The following is a 20,065-nucleotide window of genomic DNA, read 5'->3' as shown; positions in this document are numbered from 1 at the left end:
CACTGTAATCCTATTCTTGAGTTTTAAGTTTAATAGACTGTAATGATATTCCTGAGTTCTGTGTTTAATTCACTGTAATGCTATTCCTAAGTACTAATTTAAAATATTTTAAAGCTATTTGTGAGTACTGAGTTTATACCTCTGTACTTTATACATAGTTTCTCTGCCATATCCTAACATCTTGTACAAATCTGAAATTATAATTCCATCTCGTCATATTTATTTTAGTGCTTCTCATTTTCTTTTTGATTCTTAATTTTTTTTTTCATTATTACGTATTGTAGAGTTAAGTATTAAATAAATATATTGTTCTTTCACTATCTAATCAACAAAAACATCTAAACCTTAATATTAACAAAGGTATCGTGTAATATGTAAAAAAAAAAAAAGAAAATATAATCAGACTGAGAAAAATTCTAGGATACAAAGTCACGTAGTGTATCTCGCCATTCCATTTTCACGTTGCGAGCGGCGCGTACTTTTTCCGACTAAACCATTCAAATGGAAAAATACAATGAAACGCGCAGAGTATTCTACGAATTGACAGAGTTGATTTTTGTATTGTCAAATTATATGAATATTTCCGGATTCAGGTGTTGAACGTCGGTTTTCAATACCTACTTACTAACACTCGCAGTGTTAGCGGAAATTCTATTTTACGAGATACGTTCTATGTTTTCTTACTAACTGAAGTATATCTAATATGTTAAGAGAGCGACTGGCTGAAAACCAGCGCTGTGCAGCTGTTCACATTGCACAGGGACACTCACAGCATCAGCTGAGCCAGTTATTGTCTAATATGTGACATTTCTTATCGGCAAGAGTGATCTCTTCCAGTCAACTTTTGGATGGAGAAGAGTAATCAGCTAACAAACTAAGAGCTATGTCAACCACATTAGTTCTCCGTCGAATTTCCTCATTCCAGACCATGTTCCTGTCATTTCGTCCCTCCCTGTCATGTGTTCATTATTATATAATAATTTTATGGGAGATTTGTTCTGGCATTACGCTAATAGTACTGCACCAAATTGGATGCTGTTTTCACAGTAATATTCCTAAAGGTCTAATTCCAAATCTGGTATATGTTCTATCTTATCCTATCCAGCAGTTATTTCTTTTATAAATTTTTTTACTTCTGAAATCCATGCGTACAAAGTAGCATGCAAAGAAAAACAAAGCAAATTAGAATGGCAAACACGCTGATGGCCCACCTGATGGAAAGTGATAACCGTCGTTTACAGACATGAGCATTATATATATATATATATATATATATATATATATATATATATATATATATATATATATATCATGGACATAACACAGTATACTATTTCGCCCATGATACCCCCCATGCGTTACCATTCCTCTGAACCCTATAAATTCACTACCATATTCCACCCTTCAAACCGAAACACAGCCATGCAACCACAAAGTCTGTTTTGTACCTTTGAAAAAAGATATACTAAAATATTCTATACATTTCTCAAAAATCCCACGCTCTCATTCTCACAAATGGACACAACATTGTGATCAAGATAGAAACCAAAACTAGAAACTTGATATAAGTTACTCCCATTATACTACAAGAGACGAAGTGCCCGCAAAAATGAAACTAGCAAAACAATCCGTGGTTATTACATCCGTCAAGCGGACAGCTGGACAAAGAACGCACTCCGTTTTGAACGGAGCGAAATCGAAAAATACACGAACTATTAGTGTTACAAATGACGTTTCCGCTACAAGCGAGAGGGGGCATTTTTCTTGTTGGCGTAATAGTAACTTTCTCGAGCTTGGCCCTTGGCCTAAGTCGGGGGAGGAGCGGAAATCTCTTATGATTTGTGTTTCCGCTGGAGTTTATAAATTGTGCAACTTAAGAGATAAATGAAAGAATAAACCCACAGTTTCTTTCTGTTTCATTACATTCCTTTGTTATTTAAGGGTTCCGTAGCTTTAATGTAAAAAGTAATGGAACGCTTGTGTACATAGGCACAGCATTATGGGTATTCTTTTGTGATAATTTTTATTAAAATGGGTGGAAAAATAAATGATTAAGCAACGATGACAGTACAATGACAATGGCGATGATGTACTCGTTACGTATTTTTTTAATGCAACTTAGAATGGCAAACAAGCTGATGGTACACCTGATAGAAAGTGGTAACCGTCGCCTATAGACATGAGCTGTACCATGGACATAACAGAGTATACTGTTTCGCCTCTGATACCCACCACGCGTTGCTATTCCCGAGGACTCCCATCAGCCGTTAACTGGCCACTACTGAATATAGGCCTTCTCCACAACAGAAGTTTTGCCATTAGTTGTCACGCTTGGCAGGCGGTTTGGCAACCGCAGTTAGACTTTGGTAATGTTTTAAAAGAGACACTGTTGCTAATCCCTCGACCATTAAGTTCCCTTAGTCGCCTCTAACGACACCTATGGTAAAGGAAGTGGTGGCCTATTCTATGCTGGGACCACACGGAAATTTACATTATGTAATATCACATACAATATATATATATATATATATATATATATATATATATATATATATATAGACTAACTTGACATTTAACTTAGAATGGCAACCAAGCTGACGGCCCACCTCATGGAAAGTGGTAATCGTCGCCTATAGATATGAGCAGTACCATGGACACAATAGAGTATACTGTTTCGCCCTTTGATACCCCCATGCGTTGCCATTCCTGAGGACTCAGGTGTTATTCCTCTGTACCCTGTAACGCCGTATTCCACTCTTTAAACCGAAACACAGCCATGCAATCACAACTGCTTCACGGTTGAAACACGAAGCTTGTTTGCCATGCCATATCACATAAAAAGATATGACTGTGTAAAAACATTACATATAATCTTCCAACGTATTCATTCCAAAAAATATATTGTCCTTTGTCCGTGTGAAGCGATGTATAAAGTATTCAAGTATTCCATCCCATAAGTGAAGTTAGAATACATATATCCTAACTTCACCCATAGGATGAAATTTTGTCAAAAAGTTTGTTGACAAAATTTCATATATATTTAAATCCTTTTAACCTGATGGTAGAGGGGGGGGGGGGTTAATAGATGATAATGGAATGGTAACCCCGCCTGCACTAACAGCACAGAGGAGCATTAGTGATGGATGAAAGATGACAACTAAAAGACAGGTCAGTTAGCCTATCGTGATGAATACACCTAGAATTCAGCGTGATAGTTTCCAGGGGGGACCACGTGGAGGTCGACCCGATAGGATATATTGGCAGCAATGGTACTGGCAGTTCCCAATACTAACAATAAAGGGAAAGATTATTAGAAATAGGCACTAGTTTCTCCATTATTAGTAATACACTATTAGGTCGACCTCCGCGCAGTCCCCCCTAGAAACTATCGTGACCAATTCCTAGAGAATTTATCACAATGGACTAACCGACCAGATTTTTTTTTGATGGGTTAAAATGGAATGGTAACCCCGCCTGCGCTAACGGGATACGCTGGTGGAGCACCAGTGAAGGGTGATAGATGAGAATGAAAACAGGCCAGATAACCCATCATGATGAATTCATCAGGAATTAACCATGATAGTTTCCAAGGAGAATCGCGAGGAGTTCGACTTGTTTTGGTATATTGCTAGCAATGGGATTCTCAGTCTCCATTACTAAAAATCCCTTTCCCCCCAACCGACCTGATTTCAACCTCACTTATCAACCCTCGCTGGTGCTCGTAAACGTATACCGATAGCACAGGTGGGGTACTATTTCATCATCATCATCATCACAAGGCATACAGATCGGTCCCATGAAATGTCTTTTTTAAAATCGGTTCCTTAGTTAAATTTTTAAATCAAACGACGGAATTAATTGACGAAAATTACTGATGTTTCTACAATTACAGTCGGTTTATTTTTTTTGGGTCACAATTAATTATGTTCAAAACATTACACATATATAAAAGGTTCTTTTATAAACTAATCATTTTGGAAGTAAAAAACAAAAATGTGAAAAATATTTCTTAGTACCTTGGTTTTGGATCAAAAAAATATCACAACAATTACTGTGTTATTAAAAGACCAATTTATATTCGTTTCACAAATAATCCCGGTCGAGAATCGAACCCGGAAATACCTGCGCGAACGACCTAATCCTACATTCGGGGTCGACACTGTCCCGCTTGTAGCGGAAATTAATTCCATGCCCGATAAATATACACTGGAACGCAGTACATTGGTATTTGGGAAGCACAAGATACACAATCTGAAACTAAAATAGAGCGAAATTGTGCACTCATTAGACAATGATTTTTAGCCATACAAGCATAATTTACATACAAGCATAATTACTAGAGGGAGACTTTGTACAAAAGTCGATTGCTTGGGTACCTCTGTCCCATTCGTGTTTCAACCGTGAAGCAGCTGTGTTTGCATGGCTGTGTTTCTGTTTGAAGGGTCGGATATGACGTGAATTTACTGGGTACAGAGGAATAACACCTGAGTCCCCAGGAATGGCAACGCATGGGGGGTATCATAAGCGAAACAGTATACTCTGTTATGTCCATAGTACTGCTCATGTATATAGGCGACGGTTGCCACTTTCCATCAGGTGAGCCGTCAGCTTGCTCGTCATTCTAAGTTATATAAAAAAAAATTATAACAGGAAGGGAAATTTTAGTAATAGTTTTTATTTTTACCATTACCATTTATTTTTACATTTCTACCATCGTACGGCATCGTACGACAAGGAGTTCATCCTCATATCCTACAGCCTCAATGGTCGCATACAGCCCGGTTTCAGAGATGTTTCCTTCCACGAACACTCAGGTTATGGTTCTTATCCTTACAATAGTAATGTAAACTGACTATGAATAAAAAAATTGCTTACACAGTTGGTCTCTCGCTGATATTATATTTTTTGAAAATAGATCGATATTAAGAGTTCCAGAGAGAGTATTAAATTAATTCTATTATGATAATTTTATTAAAATGGCTGGAAAAATAAATGATGAAGCAGCGATGACAGTACGATGACGATGGCGATTATGTACTTGTTACGTAATATTTATTTATTTATTCATTAGTACATATATGTGTACATGGCGGACTTAATGCTAAAAGCATTCTCTTCCAGTCAACCATAGGGAAGTGTCAGAATACTCGAATGCGGTACTACTAATTATTGATATACATACATACTAAAATTACATATATGTATAAACGACTATGTTAGACATTCTGTGATAACTATATCGTTATTTCGTTTAATTTTAATTCCAGTCATATTTGGACGTACCTCTTATAAGTTGGTGTGTATCTAGGACATTTTTTATATCTATGTACGGAATACGTTGAAATTTATTTGTTTTGATATCAGATAAAAAGAAAATACAAAAAGTAATATAGTACGGTAATCGGCTTGACGTTACTTATTGAATTAAGTACTGACGCTTCAATGGAGGCGTCTCTCGCATTTGTATAATTGAAAACAGTCAAAATTAAGTAAGGAATTCAGGTGAGCAATTGCGTATTTTTTTTTTCTTTGGTGTGGGTTAAGTTAATAGAGTTCAAGTATTTTTTTTTTATTATTATTATATTGAATCACAGAATACAAGAGGGAGACTTTGTACAAAAGTCGTTTGCTTGAGTGCCTCTGTCTCATTCGTGTTCTTCATGCAAACACAACTGACTCATCCGTGAAGCAGTTGTGTTTGCATGGCTGTGTTTCGGTTTGAAGGGTAGGATATGGCGTGAATTTACTGGGTACAGAGGAATAACACCCGAGTCCTCAGGAATGGCAACGCATGGGGGGTATCATGGGCGAAACAGTATACTCTGTTATGTCCATGGTACTGCTCATGTCTATAGGCGACGGTTACCACTTTCCATCAGGTGGGCCCTCAGCTTGTTTGCTATTCTAAGTTGTATAAAAAAAAATGTTGTAAAAACGTCCACCCGTGTGAAGCCGGGACGGGCCGCTAGTTCATAATAATCCGCTATAACTCGCGCCCCACCCCACAAATATCTCCTTGAAAAATTACCCGTGGCGCGACAAAGCGGTCCAAATGAGAATATATGTGGGGAGTCCACATAATCCTGTATATCACTTTGGCCCATTAAAGAGTTACGTCCCCGCTTTTGTCTCACTAAGTTAAACGGATGACTCGTTAACTAAAACTCACTTTGCGCTGCCACTTCACGAATAAGGAAGTTCGGCTAAAATGGGCCAACTCGTTTACTTTTTCACACCGACCTATTGTTTGTAATGCTATTTTTTTTTAAATGGTTTTGAATAGAAAGAGAATTTCGGTTTGTCTTCATTATAATAATATAATACAGTATAGGGTTTTTAAAAAGGGTATATTAAGGTTTCTTCAGGGTCGTCAACGTGCACGTGACACCCCTAGTGTTGCAGGCGTATGTAGCTGGTCACATCAAATGACCGGTGTGAACAACGCGCGATCACCTACCGCTGTTAAACAGGGGGGAAAGGAATTGCTAGTAATGGAATTTGACAGCCCCATTGCTAACAATATGCCCTATTAGGTCGACCTCCACGTGGTTCCCCCTGGGAACCATCGTGAACAATTCTTGTTGAATTCGTCACGATGGGCTAACTGACCCGCTTCATCCTCACCTATCATCCTTCACTGGTGCCCCGCCGGTGTATACCGTTAGCGTGGGTGGGGTTACCATTCCATTATCACCCATTAAAAAACCGCTGTTAAACACCTAATTTAAAGCGAGTATTCCCGTCACCGAGTACGAGAAAATGCATATCAGACCTACCCACGCGTAATTGTGAAAACTCCGATAATTTAAGATCATCTGTTCCACATTACTGGTGACCCCTGCTGAACACGAAGGCCTGTATTACTAAAAAAGTAATTATTATTACTAAAAAAGTGTAATAGGCTTAGTGATCGTTTACCATTAGACGACTGTATGCTTGTTTTGGGCGAGGGATGGGCAGCTGCGTCCCTCTTAAAACATCTGTAAAAGCCTAACTGAAATTGCCAGGGGGGAAAGGGATTGTTAGTAATGGAGACTGAGAATCCCATTGCTAGCAATATACCCAACCAGGTCGACCTCCTCGCGGTTCCCCCTGGAAACTATCATGGTTAATTCCTGATGAATTCATCATGATGGGCTAACTGGCCCGTTTTCGTTCTCATCTATCACCCTTCACTGGTGCTCCGCTAGCGTATCCCGTTAGCGCAAACGGGGTTACCACACCATTTTCGCCCATCAAAAAAAAACTGCATTTGCCAACCCGTCTGCTAAGCGTGGCAACTACTGGCAAAACTCCCCTTATGGGAAAGGCTTATGCCCAACAGTGGATAGTTAATGGCTGAAAGCATAATAAATACTTGTTTGCCGACTTTGTGGTATAAAAGAACAAATAAATCAAACTCAAATTTTCAAAATCAAACCATTTTTCAAATAGACTTGTTTACAAGCACTTTTAAATCGTCATTTTTTTTAATCCACTGCAGGGTTCGTAAGGTCGTTATCTGTAGAGAAGAGTCCGCAAGAAACTCAACAGTTACTCTTTTAAATCTCTGTTAACATTATGTGTATTTATTTAAATGTAGGTACTATGTCTAAAATTACATGGTCGTTAAAAGCCCGTGCATAATCGATTAACACCATTTGTCATTCAAGTAATCGTTCAGTGTGGAATAGGCTTTGTTCAATAAGTGTGTTTGAGTACATTTCTCGAATTGAAAACAACCTCATTTTTAACCGCCGGAAATAAAGCCTAATTATTGCAATAGAATAATAATAATAAAGAGAAAATATCTCGACCGAAATCATTCCATTCGTTTTATCGGTGAACGATTTTATCGCAACCAGTCTGGAACAACATCTCAGACGGTTGGGATTCCGAGGCGGCTCACTCCCGGGAAAGATGCAGAAAGCGGTGCTCTTAAATTCTGCCCGCATTGTACGCCGGTTTCTCTCCCTGGGGCCCTGAATCCCGGCCGACTGCGCTTTTGCCGGAGGTTAGTTGCCATCTCCTCTCCTTAAGAGGGGAGATGAGAATTTTTGTAAAGTTTAAAAAATAATAATAAAGCCTTTTATTTATTTCCATATCCCTAATATATTTACAGTATTGTTAGTATCTATTCTATTTATAATTTTACTTAATAACTAATTGTTAGTGTAATTCTTTTTTCGATTCTTGGATATGATCCCCTCTTTGGGTGAAGACCTCCTCCATCTTTCTCCACAATTCTTTTCCTGTATATTCTGTTATATCATCAGTCCACCTTCTTATTGGTCTACCAACATTTTTTAATATTTTTTTTAATTTAATTTACTCATAATCTTATTTTCTGATTTTGCTCACAACTTAGATTACATGTTTATTTTTGTTATTTACTTAAATTTCTTACACTGTATAATTACGTTAAAGTGAATGCTGTGAATACCTATAATAGGCATGTGCATTAATATTGTATTGTATTTAATGTTGTTATACCTATATGTTATAATGAAATATGCTGTTGGTGTTCCTTAAATAAATAAATAAATAAATAAATAAATAAACATTTCTCTTGCCTCGTGGTGAAATGGACAGGCCATTTCGTACTTTGAAACGTCCATCTATTATCAGTAAATCGTAAGATGTGACCAGCCCATTGCCATTTTATACGTAGAGCATGTGTGACTGCATCTGTTAATTTAGTTTTTTGTCTGATTTTTTCATTTTTATGTATTTTTCTTAATTCTAATATACTTCTTTCCATAGTTCTTTATTTATTTACTTATTCATTAGTACATATATATGTGTACATGGCGGACTTAATGCTAAAAGCATTTTCTCCCAGTCAACTATAGGGAAGTGTTAGAATACTCGAATGCTGTATTAGTAATTATTGACATATATACATACTAAAATTACATATATAAACGAATAAATATATGTAAATAACAAATATACTTACACATATATAACATGTACACTTACTGCTCGGATAAAGTAAAAAAGTGAGCGTGAACGTTTTTTTTGAAAGACGGTTTAGTCGGTTTCATCAGAGTCGTGAAGAATGTAGGAGAAAAGAGTACTCTTTGTGTTGTTGTAATATTTTGTGTAACTTTCTTTGTAAAAATCCATGTTTGGCTAGCATATAATAAGCAAGGCAAAAGACAAGTGTTAAATACAATTTTTTTCATGTTTATAGAATAGTTTCCTTTTAAAATTTCTTTACCAAAATTTTTGCAATAAGAATCATCTAAATCTACTCACAATAAGCTTATGGCGTGGTCTTCTGTATTAAACTATTTATAATTTTAACAATCGTTTTCCACATAAAAACCGATTTCAAATGTGGCAAAACTGGTTATTTTGATTTATAAACTAAAGTACTATAATGGATAAAATTTCTAAAGGACCAATCTATAAGTATATCTCTTTAGATAAAAAAAGAATTCTCCAAATCGGTTCAGAACTGACATAGATAGATAGATAGATAGATAAACACTTTATTTGAGCCATTTATGACACGCGTAAATTAACAAATAAATTTATACAATCTGATTATTTACATTTTTTCAAATATAAAACAAAAGGTGAATATTGGAGATATGTTTTCACCAAGTGTGTCTCAGTTAGCAAACATAAAAAAGAAAAATAATTAAAAACCTTTTTGAAGTCTATTAAAAAAAAAAAAGTAAAAATTGTCACGTTTTCTTTTTGTTTGCCGCGTAATAAAATCTTGAATTATTTGTCACGATCGTAATTCACAAAAAGTTTTTTTTTTTTCGTCTATAGAATAAAATTTTAAATTATAAATATACAATTTGTCACGAGTTCACGGAACATTTTAAATTGAACATTCTTTTAACGATTGACCGTTGAGAATTTTTGTTACTGGCAATAAAAATTAACTCCAACACGCGCCAACAGCTGCGAGTCGTTCGTGTGCGAAGTGAGAGTTCAACTTAATGAATAATAACACCGTTAACTTTGAAAAATTCCGGTGAAGTAACGCGTATAACGAAGTTACCATTAGGACTTCCTCGTAGGTAAGTGAGAATAATTTTTGGTAATTAAATCCACAATTTTTTTTTTTACAATGCGCCTTGACTGAATATATGTATTTAGATACTGGCTTTTTGCTAGTTGCTACTTACGCGTGGATTTCCAAACTAGGATAAAAATTAAATAAAAAATTTTTTTTACTTAACTTAGAATGACAAACAAGCTGACGGCCCACCTGATGGAAAATGGTAACCGTCGCCTGTAGACATGAGCAAAGTACCATGGACATAACAGAGTATACTGTTTCGCCAATGATACCCCCCATGCATTGCCATTCCTGAGGACTCAAGTGTTATTCCTCTGTACCCAGTAAATTCACATCAAATAAAAATTAATTATTATGTTAACCGTTAATTATTTAATGGTGGATGTGAGCTTTCCCCATAAGAGGAGTTTTGCCAGTAATTGCCACGGTTGGCAGGCAGACTGGCAACCGCAGTTAGGCTTTATAGATGTTTTAAGAGGGACACTGCTGCCCATCTCTCGACGTCCCTTAGTCGCCTCCTACAACACCCACGGGAAAGAAAAGGGTGACCGGGAGACACACGGCGAATGTATGTATGTGTTTTTTTTAATGGATGATAATAGACTGGTAAACCCGTCTGCGTTAACGTTATACGCTGGCGGGAGACCAGTTAGGGATGATAGGTGAGGATGAAACGGCAAATCAGTTAGCCCAACGTGATGAATACATATGGAATTCAGCACGAAAGTTTCCAGGGGGGACCGCGTGAAGGTCGACTTGATAGGATATATTACTAGCAATAGGACTGATAGTCCGCATTACTAGACTGATATATATAGATATAGATTAATAAACTGTCAGCTTGTTTGCCATTCTAAGTTGTATAAAAAAAAATACCTGAAACACTCAATAACCTTACTGTCTATTCCTCATCAATCATACAAAAATACATTCAAATTAAACGAGTTTTTTAGGAAATCAGTTGAGAAAAAAAATCAAACGACTTTCCCTTTTGACGTACCTTAAAAATATGCTGATAAGATCTGAGAATCTTATGAATTGTGAAGATTTAATGCCAATCGCTTCTTGGAATCAGCGTCGCCATATTTTACAAGTGAGATGAACGGCCTTTGACAAATAAGGGATAAGTCTGTAAAGTGAATAAGAGCAATAATGTCTCAATATCATATTAACAAGATTCCATACCTTCAGTGTGTAGATTTTTTATAATATTTTTTTTATACCACTGAGATGGCAAACAAGTATTCGACCCACCTGATGGAAAGTGATAACCGTCGCCTATAGACATGAGCGGTACCATGAACATAACAGAGCATACTGTTTCGCCCATGATACCTCCCATGCGTTGCCATTCCTGAGGACTCAGATGTTATTCCTCTGTACCATGTAAATTCACGCCATATCCCACCCTTCAAACTGAAACACAGCCATGCAAACACAACTGCTTCACAAATGCTTCACAGTTGGTAGAAACACGAATGGGACAGAGGTACCCAAGCAATCATCTTTTGTACAAAGTCTCCCTCTGGTGAGGATTTTTAATTTTTTTTTTATACCACTGAGGTGGCAAACAAGTATTCGGCCCACCTGATAGTAAGAGGTTACCGTAGCCTATAATAACACCTGCAATAGCAGGGGCATTACGTGCGCGTTGCCGACTCTGAAGAAACCTCTTTACCCCCCTTTTGAAGAACCCCATGCTGTAGTCTTTTGGGGAAACCTCGGCAGGGAGCTCATTCCATAACCTGAGTGTTCGTGGGAGAAAACATCTCTGAAACCGCGTTGTACGCGACCGTTTAGGCTGTATGGTATGAGGATGAACTCCCTGTCGATAGCGAGCCGTACGATGATAAAAAGTGGCCGTAGACATCATATTGAATAATTTCTCTGAGCACAATCCGTTTGAATAGCACAATAGTTTGAATAGCAACTATCCGCTGAGACCGATGTTTGCTTCCACATTGAATGTTATTATTATTTCATCCGTTACATGTACACTCCTGGACTTATGTCCAGCAACTTTCTCCTAATAAAGGGATTTTTGTCAGTTGTTGCCACACTTGGCAGGCGAGTTGGCAACCACAGTTAGGCTTTTAGAGATATTTTAAGAGGGACGCATGCTGCCCATCCGTCGCCGTCCCTTAGTCGCCTTTTACGACATCCACAGGAAGGGATGAGTGGTCCTATTCTTGGCATTCTATGCCAAGGCACACATTTTAGCTATACTAGAAGAAAACTTGTGTAGTATTAAGCTCAGCTTTGTATGTTTGTATTTCATTTTTATGTATCTGTATATTTGGTGTATGGGCTGTTGGGAGAGATATGCTCGGAGTTTCTTTACGTGTTAGATTCTAAAAGAAGGATATTCGCAAAAGAACCAAAGTAACCGACATAGCCCGAAGAATAAGCAATCTGCAGTGGCAATGGGCTGATCATATAGTTTGAAGAACCGGCAACCAATGAAGAAGTAAGGTTCTTAAGTAAACGGCAAATGCAGTGTAGAACGATCCCCCACTAGTTGGAGTGACGACCCCAAATGCATTGCAGGGAGTCAGTAGATACAGGTGGCTCAAGACGGTTTTTTTATGGCAGTCTATGGGAGAGGCCTATATCGAGCAGTGGACGGATAATGGCTGAGATGATGATGATGATGATGTTTTTTTATTATTATGTCAGCCGTTAACTGTTCACTGCTGAACGTAGGCCTACCCCATAAGGGAACTTTTGATAGTAGTTGCCATATGGACATAAATTCTCCAATGCAAAAGCCCAATCTGTGTCTCCCGCAGTGAGAAAAATAGAGAATTGTACATGTCAGCTAAAGTCTATATCCAACAGTGGATAGATACAGGCTGAAATGACGATGATAGGATTACTCCACTTCTAAATTTTTTATATTTAGAATGTCTAAAATTTTTATCCTCATTCCTTGCTCTAAATTGGATTCGTGATTATGAAAATCTACCGTAAGCTATGTCAGGGTTCTTTATAAAAAGGCTTAGAAATATTTGATACTACGAGCCAATTGTCTCAAACGAAGTATATGGTATTAAGGACAGAGTATTCTGTATTTACATATATACAGAGTGAAATCACAGTCTTTAAGTATCTTTTCAATGGAGTGTTCTACCAGCGAAACTAAACAATTTCACCAAAGAAATATGATTGGTTATTTCATTAGAATTATTTTGTTTAATTCCGCTAACATTAGTATGTGTGTGACTGCCAACCCAAACTACGAATTTTACAGTTTGGCCGACCTAATAATTTGCCTGATGACGCCTCGTAAAAACAAGTGTCGCAAAACGTGCGTAAACAAAGTGGCAGTCGAAGATTAATAGCTAATATGAAAGATTTTGGAACTTCTGGTAGTATTAGTGGTGGTCAATCTACGAGTGTTGGCAGTCACACACATACATACTAACGGTAGCGGAATTAAACAAAATAATTCTAATTAAATAATCTATAATATAGATTTCTAAAAATCACACCTAGTTCAATAAAATAAAAGAAATAAGAGTCAAGAAAGACGACAAAAAAAAATTAATATTAATCCATGTAAAATATTATTATCACCATTTACCATCAGACAAAAAAAAAGATCATTTTGTATGAGTTGTGTGAATATAAGTATGTACTTAAGTTTGATGTCAAATAAATTTAATATTATTTATTTATTTATACTTGATTGCACAAATACATTATTATTATTAAACACATGTATTGAATGAAAAAAATTTTACTTTTTTTATGATATTTTCCTTTTTTTTCGGATATGTATTCTTTTATCTGTTTTAAATGTAAATGTCTATCTATGTCTACTGTTATTTGTTTTTTTTTTATTTTTTTATACAACTTAGAATGGCAAACAAGCTGACGGCCTACCTGATGGAAAGTGGTAACCGTCGCCTATAGACATAAGTAGTACCATGGATATAATACAGTATACTGTTACGCCCATGATACCCTCCATGCGTTGCCATTCCTGAGGACTCAGGTGTTATTCCTCTGTACCCAGTAAATTCACTCCATATCCCACCCTTCAAACCGAAACACAGCCATGCAAACACAACTACTTCACGGTAGAAACATGAATGGGACATAGATACCCAAGCAATCGACTTTTGTACAAAGTCTCCCTCTGCTGTAAGTAATGCAAATGAATTATATATCTATCTATCTATTGCCATGTTCCATCAGATAAGCCGTCAGATTTTCCCCATTGCAAGTTATTAAAACAAATAGAGAGTTAGCGGCAAACACAATCATGTCCATTAAGCGTAATAATAAATTCACGAGGCGGTAGAATTTTCTCTTACTCATCACAGTTCATCAGAGGGGATTGTTGTGTATTTTTGTAAACATTTTAAATTCCTTATTATGCATTCCGTAATCTTGAATATTAGATGGAAAAATTCAACCCTTCGATGGGACTCGAAACCGCATTCCTCTTATTTCGGTTACGCATTTCTACGGGGAAGTTGTAAATTGGTTGTATTTTGGGTGTAAAGGTTTGAATTGCATCACGTTAAATGGAGATTAATTAAAAACTTATGTGTCTTTAAATCTATTAATAAATATATACAAAAAAAAAAAAACAAATTGAATTAAATCTAGAAACTTACAAATAGATAATTGTCACTAATATAAATAAACTAACTTTCACTCGCGATTTTGTAGTTTTTTTGGCTATGCAGAATACAGAGGAATAACACCTGAGTCCTCAGGAATGGCAACGCATGGGGGCTATCATGGGCGAAACAGTATACTCTGTTATGTCTACGGTACTGCTCATGTCTATAGGCGACGGTTACCACTTTCCATCAGGTGGGCCGTCAGCTTGTTTGCCATTCTAAGTTGTATAAAAAAAAAGAACCGGGATGCTCACTGTCCTTCAGTAAAAGTGAGTTTGTTTTTTAGCCAAGAGGCAATTGAACTTACTTTAACGCCATTGCTAATATTATAAATATGAAAATGGATTTATTAGTTTAAAATTCGTTAGTTTTTTAACCTCTAGTTAAATAGTTTTAAAACCTCTTAGAGCCTTAATGGCTTAATAAATCACTATGAAATTTGGTAGATATATACTCGTATATCATATAGAAGAGAGTTATAAATTCCAAAGTATCGTTTAGAAAAAGTTAATAGATCTTTTATGGGAACAGGCATTAAATGTTATAAAAAGATACCGAAGGATATTTTGTATCTGCCTTTTAATAACTTTAAAACTGTTATTAAAAAATACTTATTGAACAAAACCTATTGCACATTAACGATTACTTGAATGACAAATGTGCATGGTGTTAGTCGATCATGCACCAGCTTTTAATGCCCATGTAATTTGAGACATAGTACATATAAATAAATACACATAATGTTAACAGAGATTTAAAAGAGTAACTGTTGAGTTTCTTGCGGACTCTTCTCAACAGGTGACAACTTTCCGAACTTTACATTTATAAAACAAATATGTAAACAAGTCTATTCGAATAAAAATTATTTGAATTTAAAATTGAACTTTGATTTTTTATCTCAATCCTAGATACTAAACTGGTAAAAGTCTTTGGTATTTGGTTTACTCTACCTTCCTCATAAAAACGTGGCTTGAAGTACATAATGAACATTTCTTTATCAGGGCGTCCTCAACCGACCCTAACCTGGTTGATCAACAACAAGCCAGTGGAAGACCACACAGTCCTGAAGAATGATGGCAAGGTCATCATCAGCAGGATCAGCGTAGGCGGAGCTGAAAGGAGTTGGCTGAACACCAGTATAAGGTGTCAAGCTACAAATACTCCACTTTTGAGTCCTCATGAAAGGACCGCCAGAGTGGAGATGAGATGTAAGTAATACATTCATGTGCTTTTAGTTTCAACCGACTTCAAAAAAAGAGGACTTCAATTCGATTGTATTTTTTTTTTATTTCTTTATGTTTGTTACCTGATAACTTTGCCATTTGTAAACCGATTTGGATTTTTTTTTATCGGAAAGATAGACTTTGAGATTGATCCCTTAAAAATTTTATCCAAATCGGTCATATAGTTTACTGTTTATAACAAAATAACTTTTTTTTCTCTTAGTTCTCGTATTGGGTTTGCTGGAAAGAATCTCTTTTAGAGATAAACTCACCCTTACGCACTATTATGTTTAATTATTATTCTAATATAATTTTTTTGTACAATAATGATTTTTTTTTTTTTATGAACAGTGCGTCCAACTTCAGTTATGATCACAAACAAACCAGTGCAGATGTCGGCCGACATTGAAACCGTGCTGGTTTGCATCTCGCATGGCAGTAGACCACCAGCACAGATCACTTGGTACAGGGAGAACAGAAAATACACTAGAGGAAAGGTAAATTGTTAATTTCAGGCAAATAACAAGACTTTGTTGTAAACATAGGCTCTAGGTTATATATTTTACAATTTAACATACTTATTTAAAAAGTATATAAAAATTATATAATATTCATTTGCCGTGTGGTCTCGGCTGGCCCCTTTAGTGAGAGGGATAGATAGCAGCGTCCCTCTTAAAACATCTTCAAAGCCTAACTGCGGTTGTCAATCCGTCTGCTAAGCGTAGCGGATCAATATTTAAGAGAAATTGGTATAAAACGTCTATTTAAGAGCAATAGAAACCAAAACAATATTTTTAGAATTATTATCAGTCTGTATGTTTGTTCCGACAAATTAATATTGTTAACGTTGTTGTGGTGCTGGAGAAGGATGGAGAAAATTAGCTGGAGGGATCAAATTAGCAATGAGGAGGTCCTGCTTAGGGTTAAGGAAAAAAGACAAATTATTAGAACTATTGAGGACAGAAGGGGAAAAATGTTAGGACACTTGATACGACACGACGAACTTATGAACATTATAATAGAAGGTAAGATAGAAAGAAGGAGGGGGAGAGGGAGACCGAGACATAGTTACATCAGGCAGATCAAGGAATGAGTTGGTGTCGTGTCGTATCAAGAGATGAAGAGACATGCTGAAAATCGTAGTGAGTGGCAAGAGCTCCACCTACAAGAGCGCAGCTCTTAAATAGGATAGATAGATAGATAGAACGTTGTTTAATATTCAAACATACCTAACACATACATGTGTTAATACATACATACATTCGCCGTGTGTGTCCCGGCATAAAATAGGCTACCCCTTCCTTTCCCGTGGCATAAAAGAGAGAGGGATGGGCGACAGCGTCAAGCAAAATATCTCCTAATCCTAAACGCAATTGCCAATCCGCCTGCCAAGCATGGCAACCACTGGCAAAACACCCCAAGGGAGAGGGTTATGTTCAGCAAAGGACAGTTAAAGCTTGATATGATGATGATGATGAATGACACTACAAAGTCGCGGACAATAGCTTGTTTTTAAAGTGGGTTTATTTGTAAACAGTTACGTTGGTGATGTTTTAAATTGATGATTTTTGTTCATCAGCACAATGAATACACAAATGAAACGACCACAGTGAGCCGGCTTACCATGCTGCCGCAGCCTGAAGACGACGGCGCGATAATCCGGTGCCGAGCGGATAACCCGGTACTCAGCGTTGCTCTAGAAGATTCCTTCCGGATGAGTGTTGTTTGTAAGTGCATAAGGGCCAAAAATATTTAGGTGAATAAATAGTAAGACGGAAGTACCAAGACTATTAGAAAATTTGATATTTGCAATAATACGTACTTTGTTTGTGCCGATAAAACAATTATAGCGCATTTGAGAGCTAAGAACAAGGAATTACATAGAAGGAGTGATAAAATTGTCAATTCATAGCAGGCCAGTCTATAGAAAATATTATACGGCCGTATAATAACCCTACCAAATTCAGATACAACCTGCTTGCATACTTTCTACATAAACTGTGTCCAATATATAATCTAGTAATGTAAAATTTGTCATTGACAAATAATTGACATATATATTCTATACACTAGCCTGCTATGAATTGTGAAAAATAGCAACTGAGGGTGTATCTTTCGTCCTCTTTTTACTAATTATTTATTTGCATAAGAAGAAAGGAGCCAACTATATGATGTGCAGTTTTTATTTTATCATTCCTTCTATGTAATTCCTTGTTCTTAATTTGAGAATTATACAACGCCATCTAGTAACATTTTAAGATAACTATAACTATGTCAATACAAGTCTATACAGTAAGTCTTTATTCAATCACGATAAAGTCCAAAAAATCTTGTCACAAATGGTAGCTGGTTTATTCGTGTGAGAATCATTAATATTTGGGTCAATTAGTTGTTTCATTCAGAACTTTTTTTATGGATGAAAATGGTAAAGTAAGCTCGCCTGCGCTATCGGTATACGCTGGCGAGGCACCAGTGAGTGATGATAGGTGAAGATGAAAGCTGACCAGTTTACCCTTTTGCGACGAATTTTACAAGAAAGAACTAAGATGATTTCCAGGGAAAACTGCGTGAAGGTCGTAATATACCCTATCAGGTGATAGGATATATTGCTAGCAATGGGGCCGTTGAATCTTATTACAAATATTTTTTTTTCATTCATAGCTGTTTGTATGGTCTGGGTATTTTCTATGTATTCAAATATGTCTATCAGTTATCCAGTAATTATAGTACAAACTCCTATTAATGTGAGACTAAATGGTCTATTGATATTAATTTGTGATATGTCCAGAATATTCATTTAAATATGGAAGACACTGTCCGTCTTACTTCCCAATGACAGTTGTATTTGCCAAACTAATTTCAATCCTATTGTATGTTTAAATAAAATCTATAATCTGTCAATAGAATATAATGAAAATGTAAATAAACGTATAATTGATTGACAGTCTGCTAATGTACGGTTATAGTGCAAATAATAAATTTATTAAACTGATTGAATGTTTCGATTTGTTACTATTAATATAATATATAATAATAATTTTATTTAAAAAGCGTTTCTCTGATAATTTAAACAAAACTTGGTTACTTGTACATTTAGGTTCTATTGAAACATACTATAGTTTTATTCAGAAAATAGTCTTTCTGTGATAATTTAAACAAAAGTTAGTTACTTGTACATTTAGGTTCTATTGAAATATACTATGGTTTCATTCAGAAAATAGTCTTTCTGTGATAATTTAAACAAAACTTGGTTACTTGTACATTTAGGTTCTATTGAAATATACTATAATTTCATTTAGAAAATATTCTTTCTGTGGCAATTTAAACAAAACTTGGCTACTTGTACATTTAGGTTCTATTGAAATATACTATAATTTCATTTAGAAAATTTTTTTTCTTTGACATTTTAAACAAAACTTGGTTACTTGTACATTTAGGTTCTATTGAAACATACTATAGTTTCATTCAGAAAATAGTCTTTCTGTGATAATTGATATAAAACTTGGTTACTTGTAAATTAGGGTTTTATTGAAAGATAATTGCAACTTTTCCACACTTAGTCAAGCTAAACTCATGAATGCTTTTACTTAAGAGTATTCATAAGATTAGCTTTATATATATATATATATATATATATATATATATATATATATATATATATATATATATATATATATATAAAACATTCTATTAATATAGATTATAATATCCATAGATAGACCAGTGCTAGCTATGTCTCTGGGGAGTACACTGAACCCCAACGACATAAAGGAAGGCGACGACGTCTACTTCGAATGCAACATCCGAGCGAACCCCAAGGAGCACAGGATCTCGTGGTACCATAACGTGAGTGAGTCACGAACATTTGTGTTCTTTGTACGATCGATCGCGTGCTTAGATTATATATATAGATAGAGTGTCTCCATAGAAATGTTTCGAGAGGAACGGCTCAACTTTTTCATACAATTGTGCGCGATAAATAGTTATGAGTGATTCGCTTATAACTTCTATATTTATTTTATCTTATAATTTCTGCATCTCTCTAGGGCGTAAACATTCATTTTATTTATTAAATAATACGTCAAGATACATTTTATGCGCAAGTATATAGAACAGTGACAAGAAAGAAACTTGTCGAAAAAGCGCGGGAAACGTTTAAAAAAGCGGGAGTGTTTTTTGATCTTCTT

At 35.8% G+C, this 20,065-nt stretch overlaps 1 protein-coding gene across 2 annotated transcripts in view; it reads left to right on the top strand.

The window, feature by feature from the left end:
* The window catches only part of LOC116413785 (hemicentin-2-like), a 194,714-nt gene that overhangs the window by 134,317 nt on the left and 40,332 nt on the right, over window positions 1-20,065 (top strand). For both annotated transcript variants that reach the window (XM_052900803.1, XM_052900808.1), the window contains exons 6-9: window positions 15,657-15,863; window positions 16,230-16,375; window positions 17,458-17,605; window positions 19,594-19,724. In XM_052900803.1, coding sequence (XP_052756763.1) covers window positions 15,657-15,863; window positions 16,230-16,375; window positions 17,458-17,605; window positions 19,594-19,724 — 632 coding nt within the window. The remainder of the gene's footprint in view (window positions 1-15,656; window positions 15,864-16,229; window positions 16,376-17,457; window positions 17,606-19,593; window positions 19,725-20,065) is intronic.

The sequence above is a fragment of the Galleria mellonella genome, unplaced genomic scaffold, assembly GCF_026898425.1.
Source record: "Galleria mellonella isolate WM207_F2 unplaced genomic scaffold, CSIRO_AGI_GalMel_v1 utg1267, whole genome shotgun sequence".
NCBI classification, from domain to species: domain Eukaryota; kingdom Metazoa; phylum Arthropoda; class Insecta; order Lepidoptera; family Pyralidae; genus Galleria; species Galleria mellonella.
Note: the sequence above shows the minus strand (reverse complement) of the source record. Positions and strands in the feature narration are given on the sequence as shown.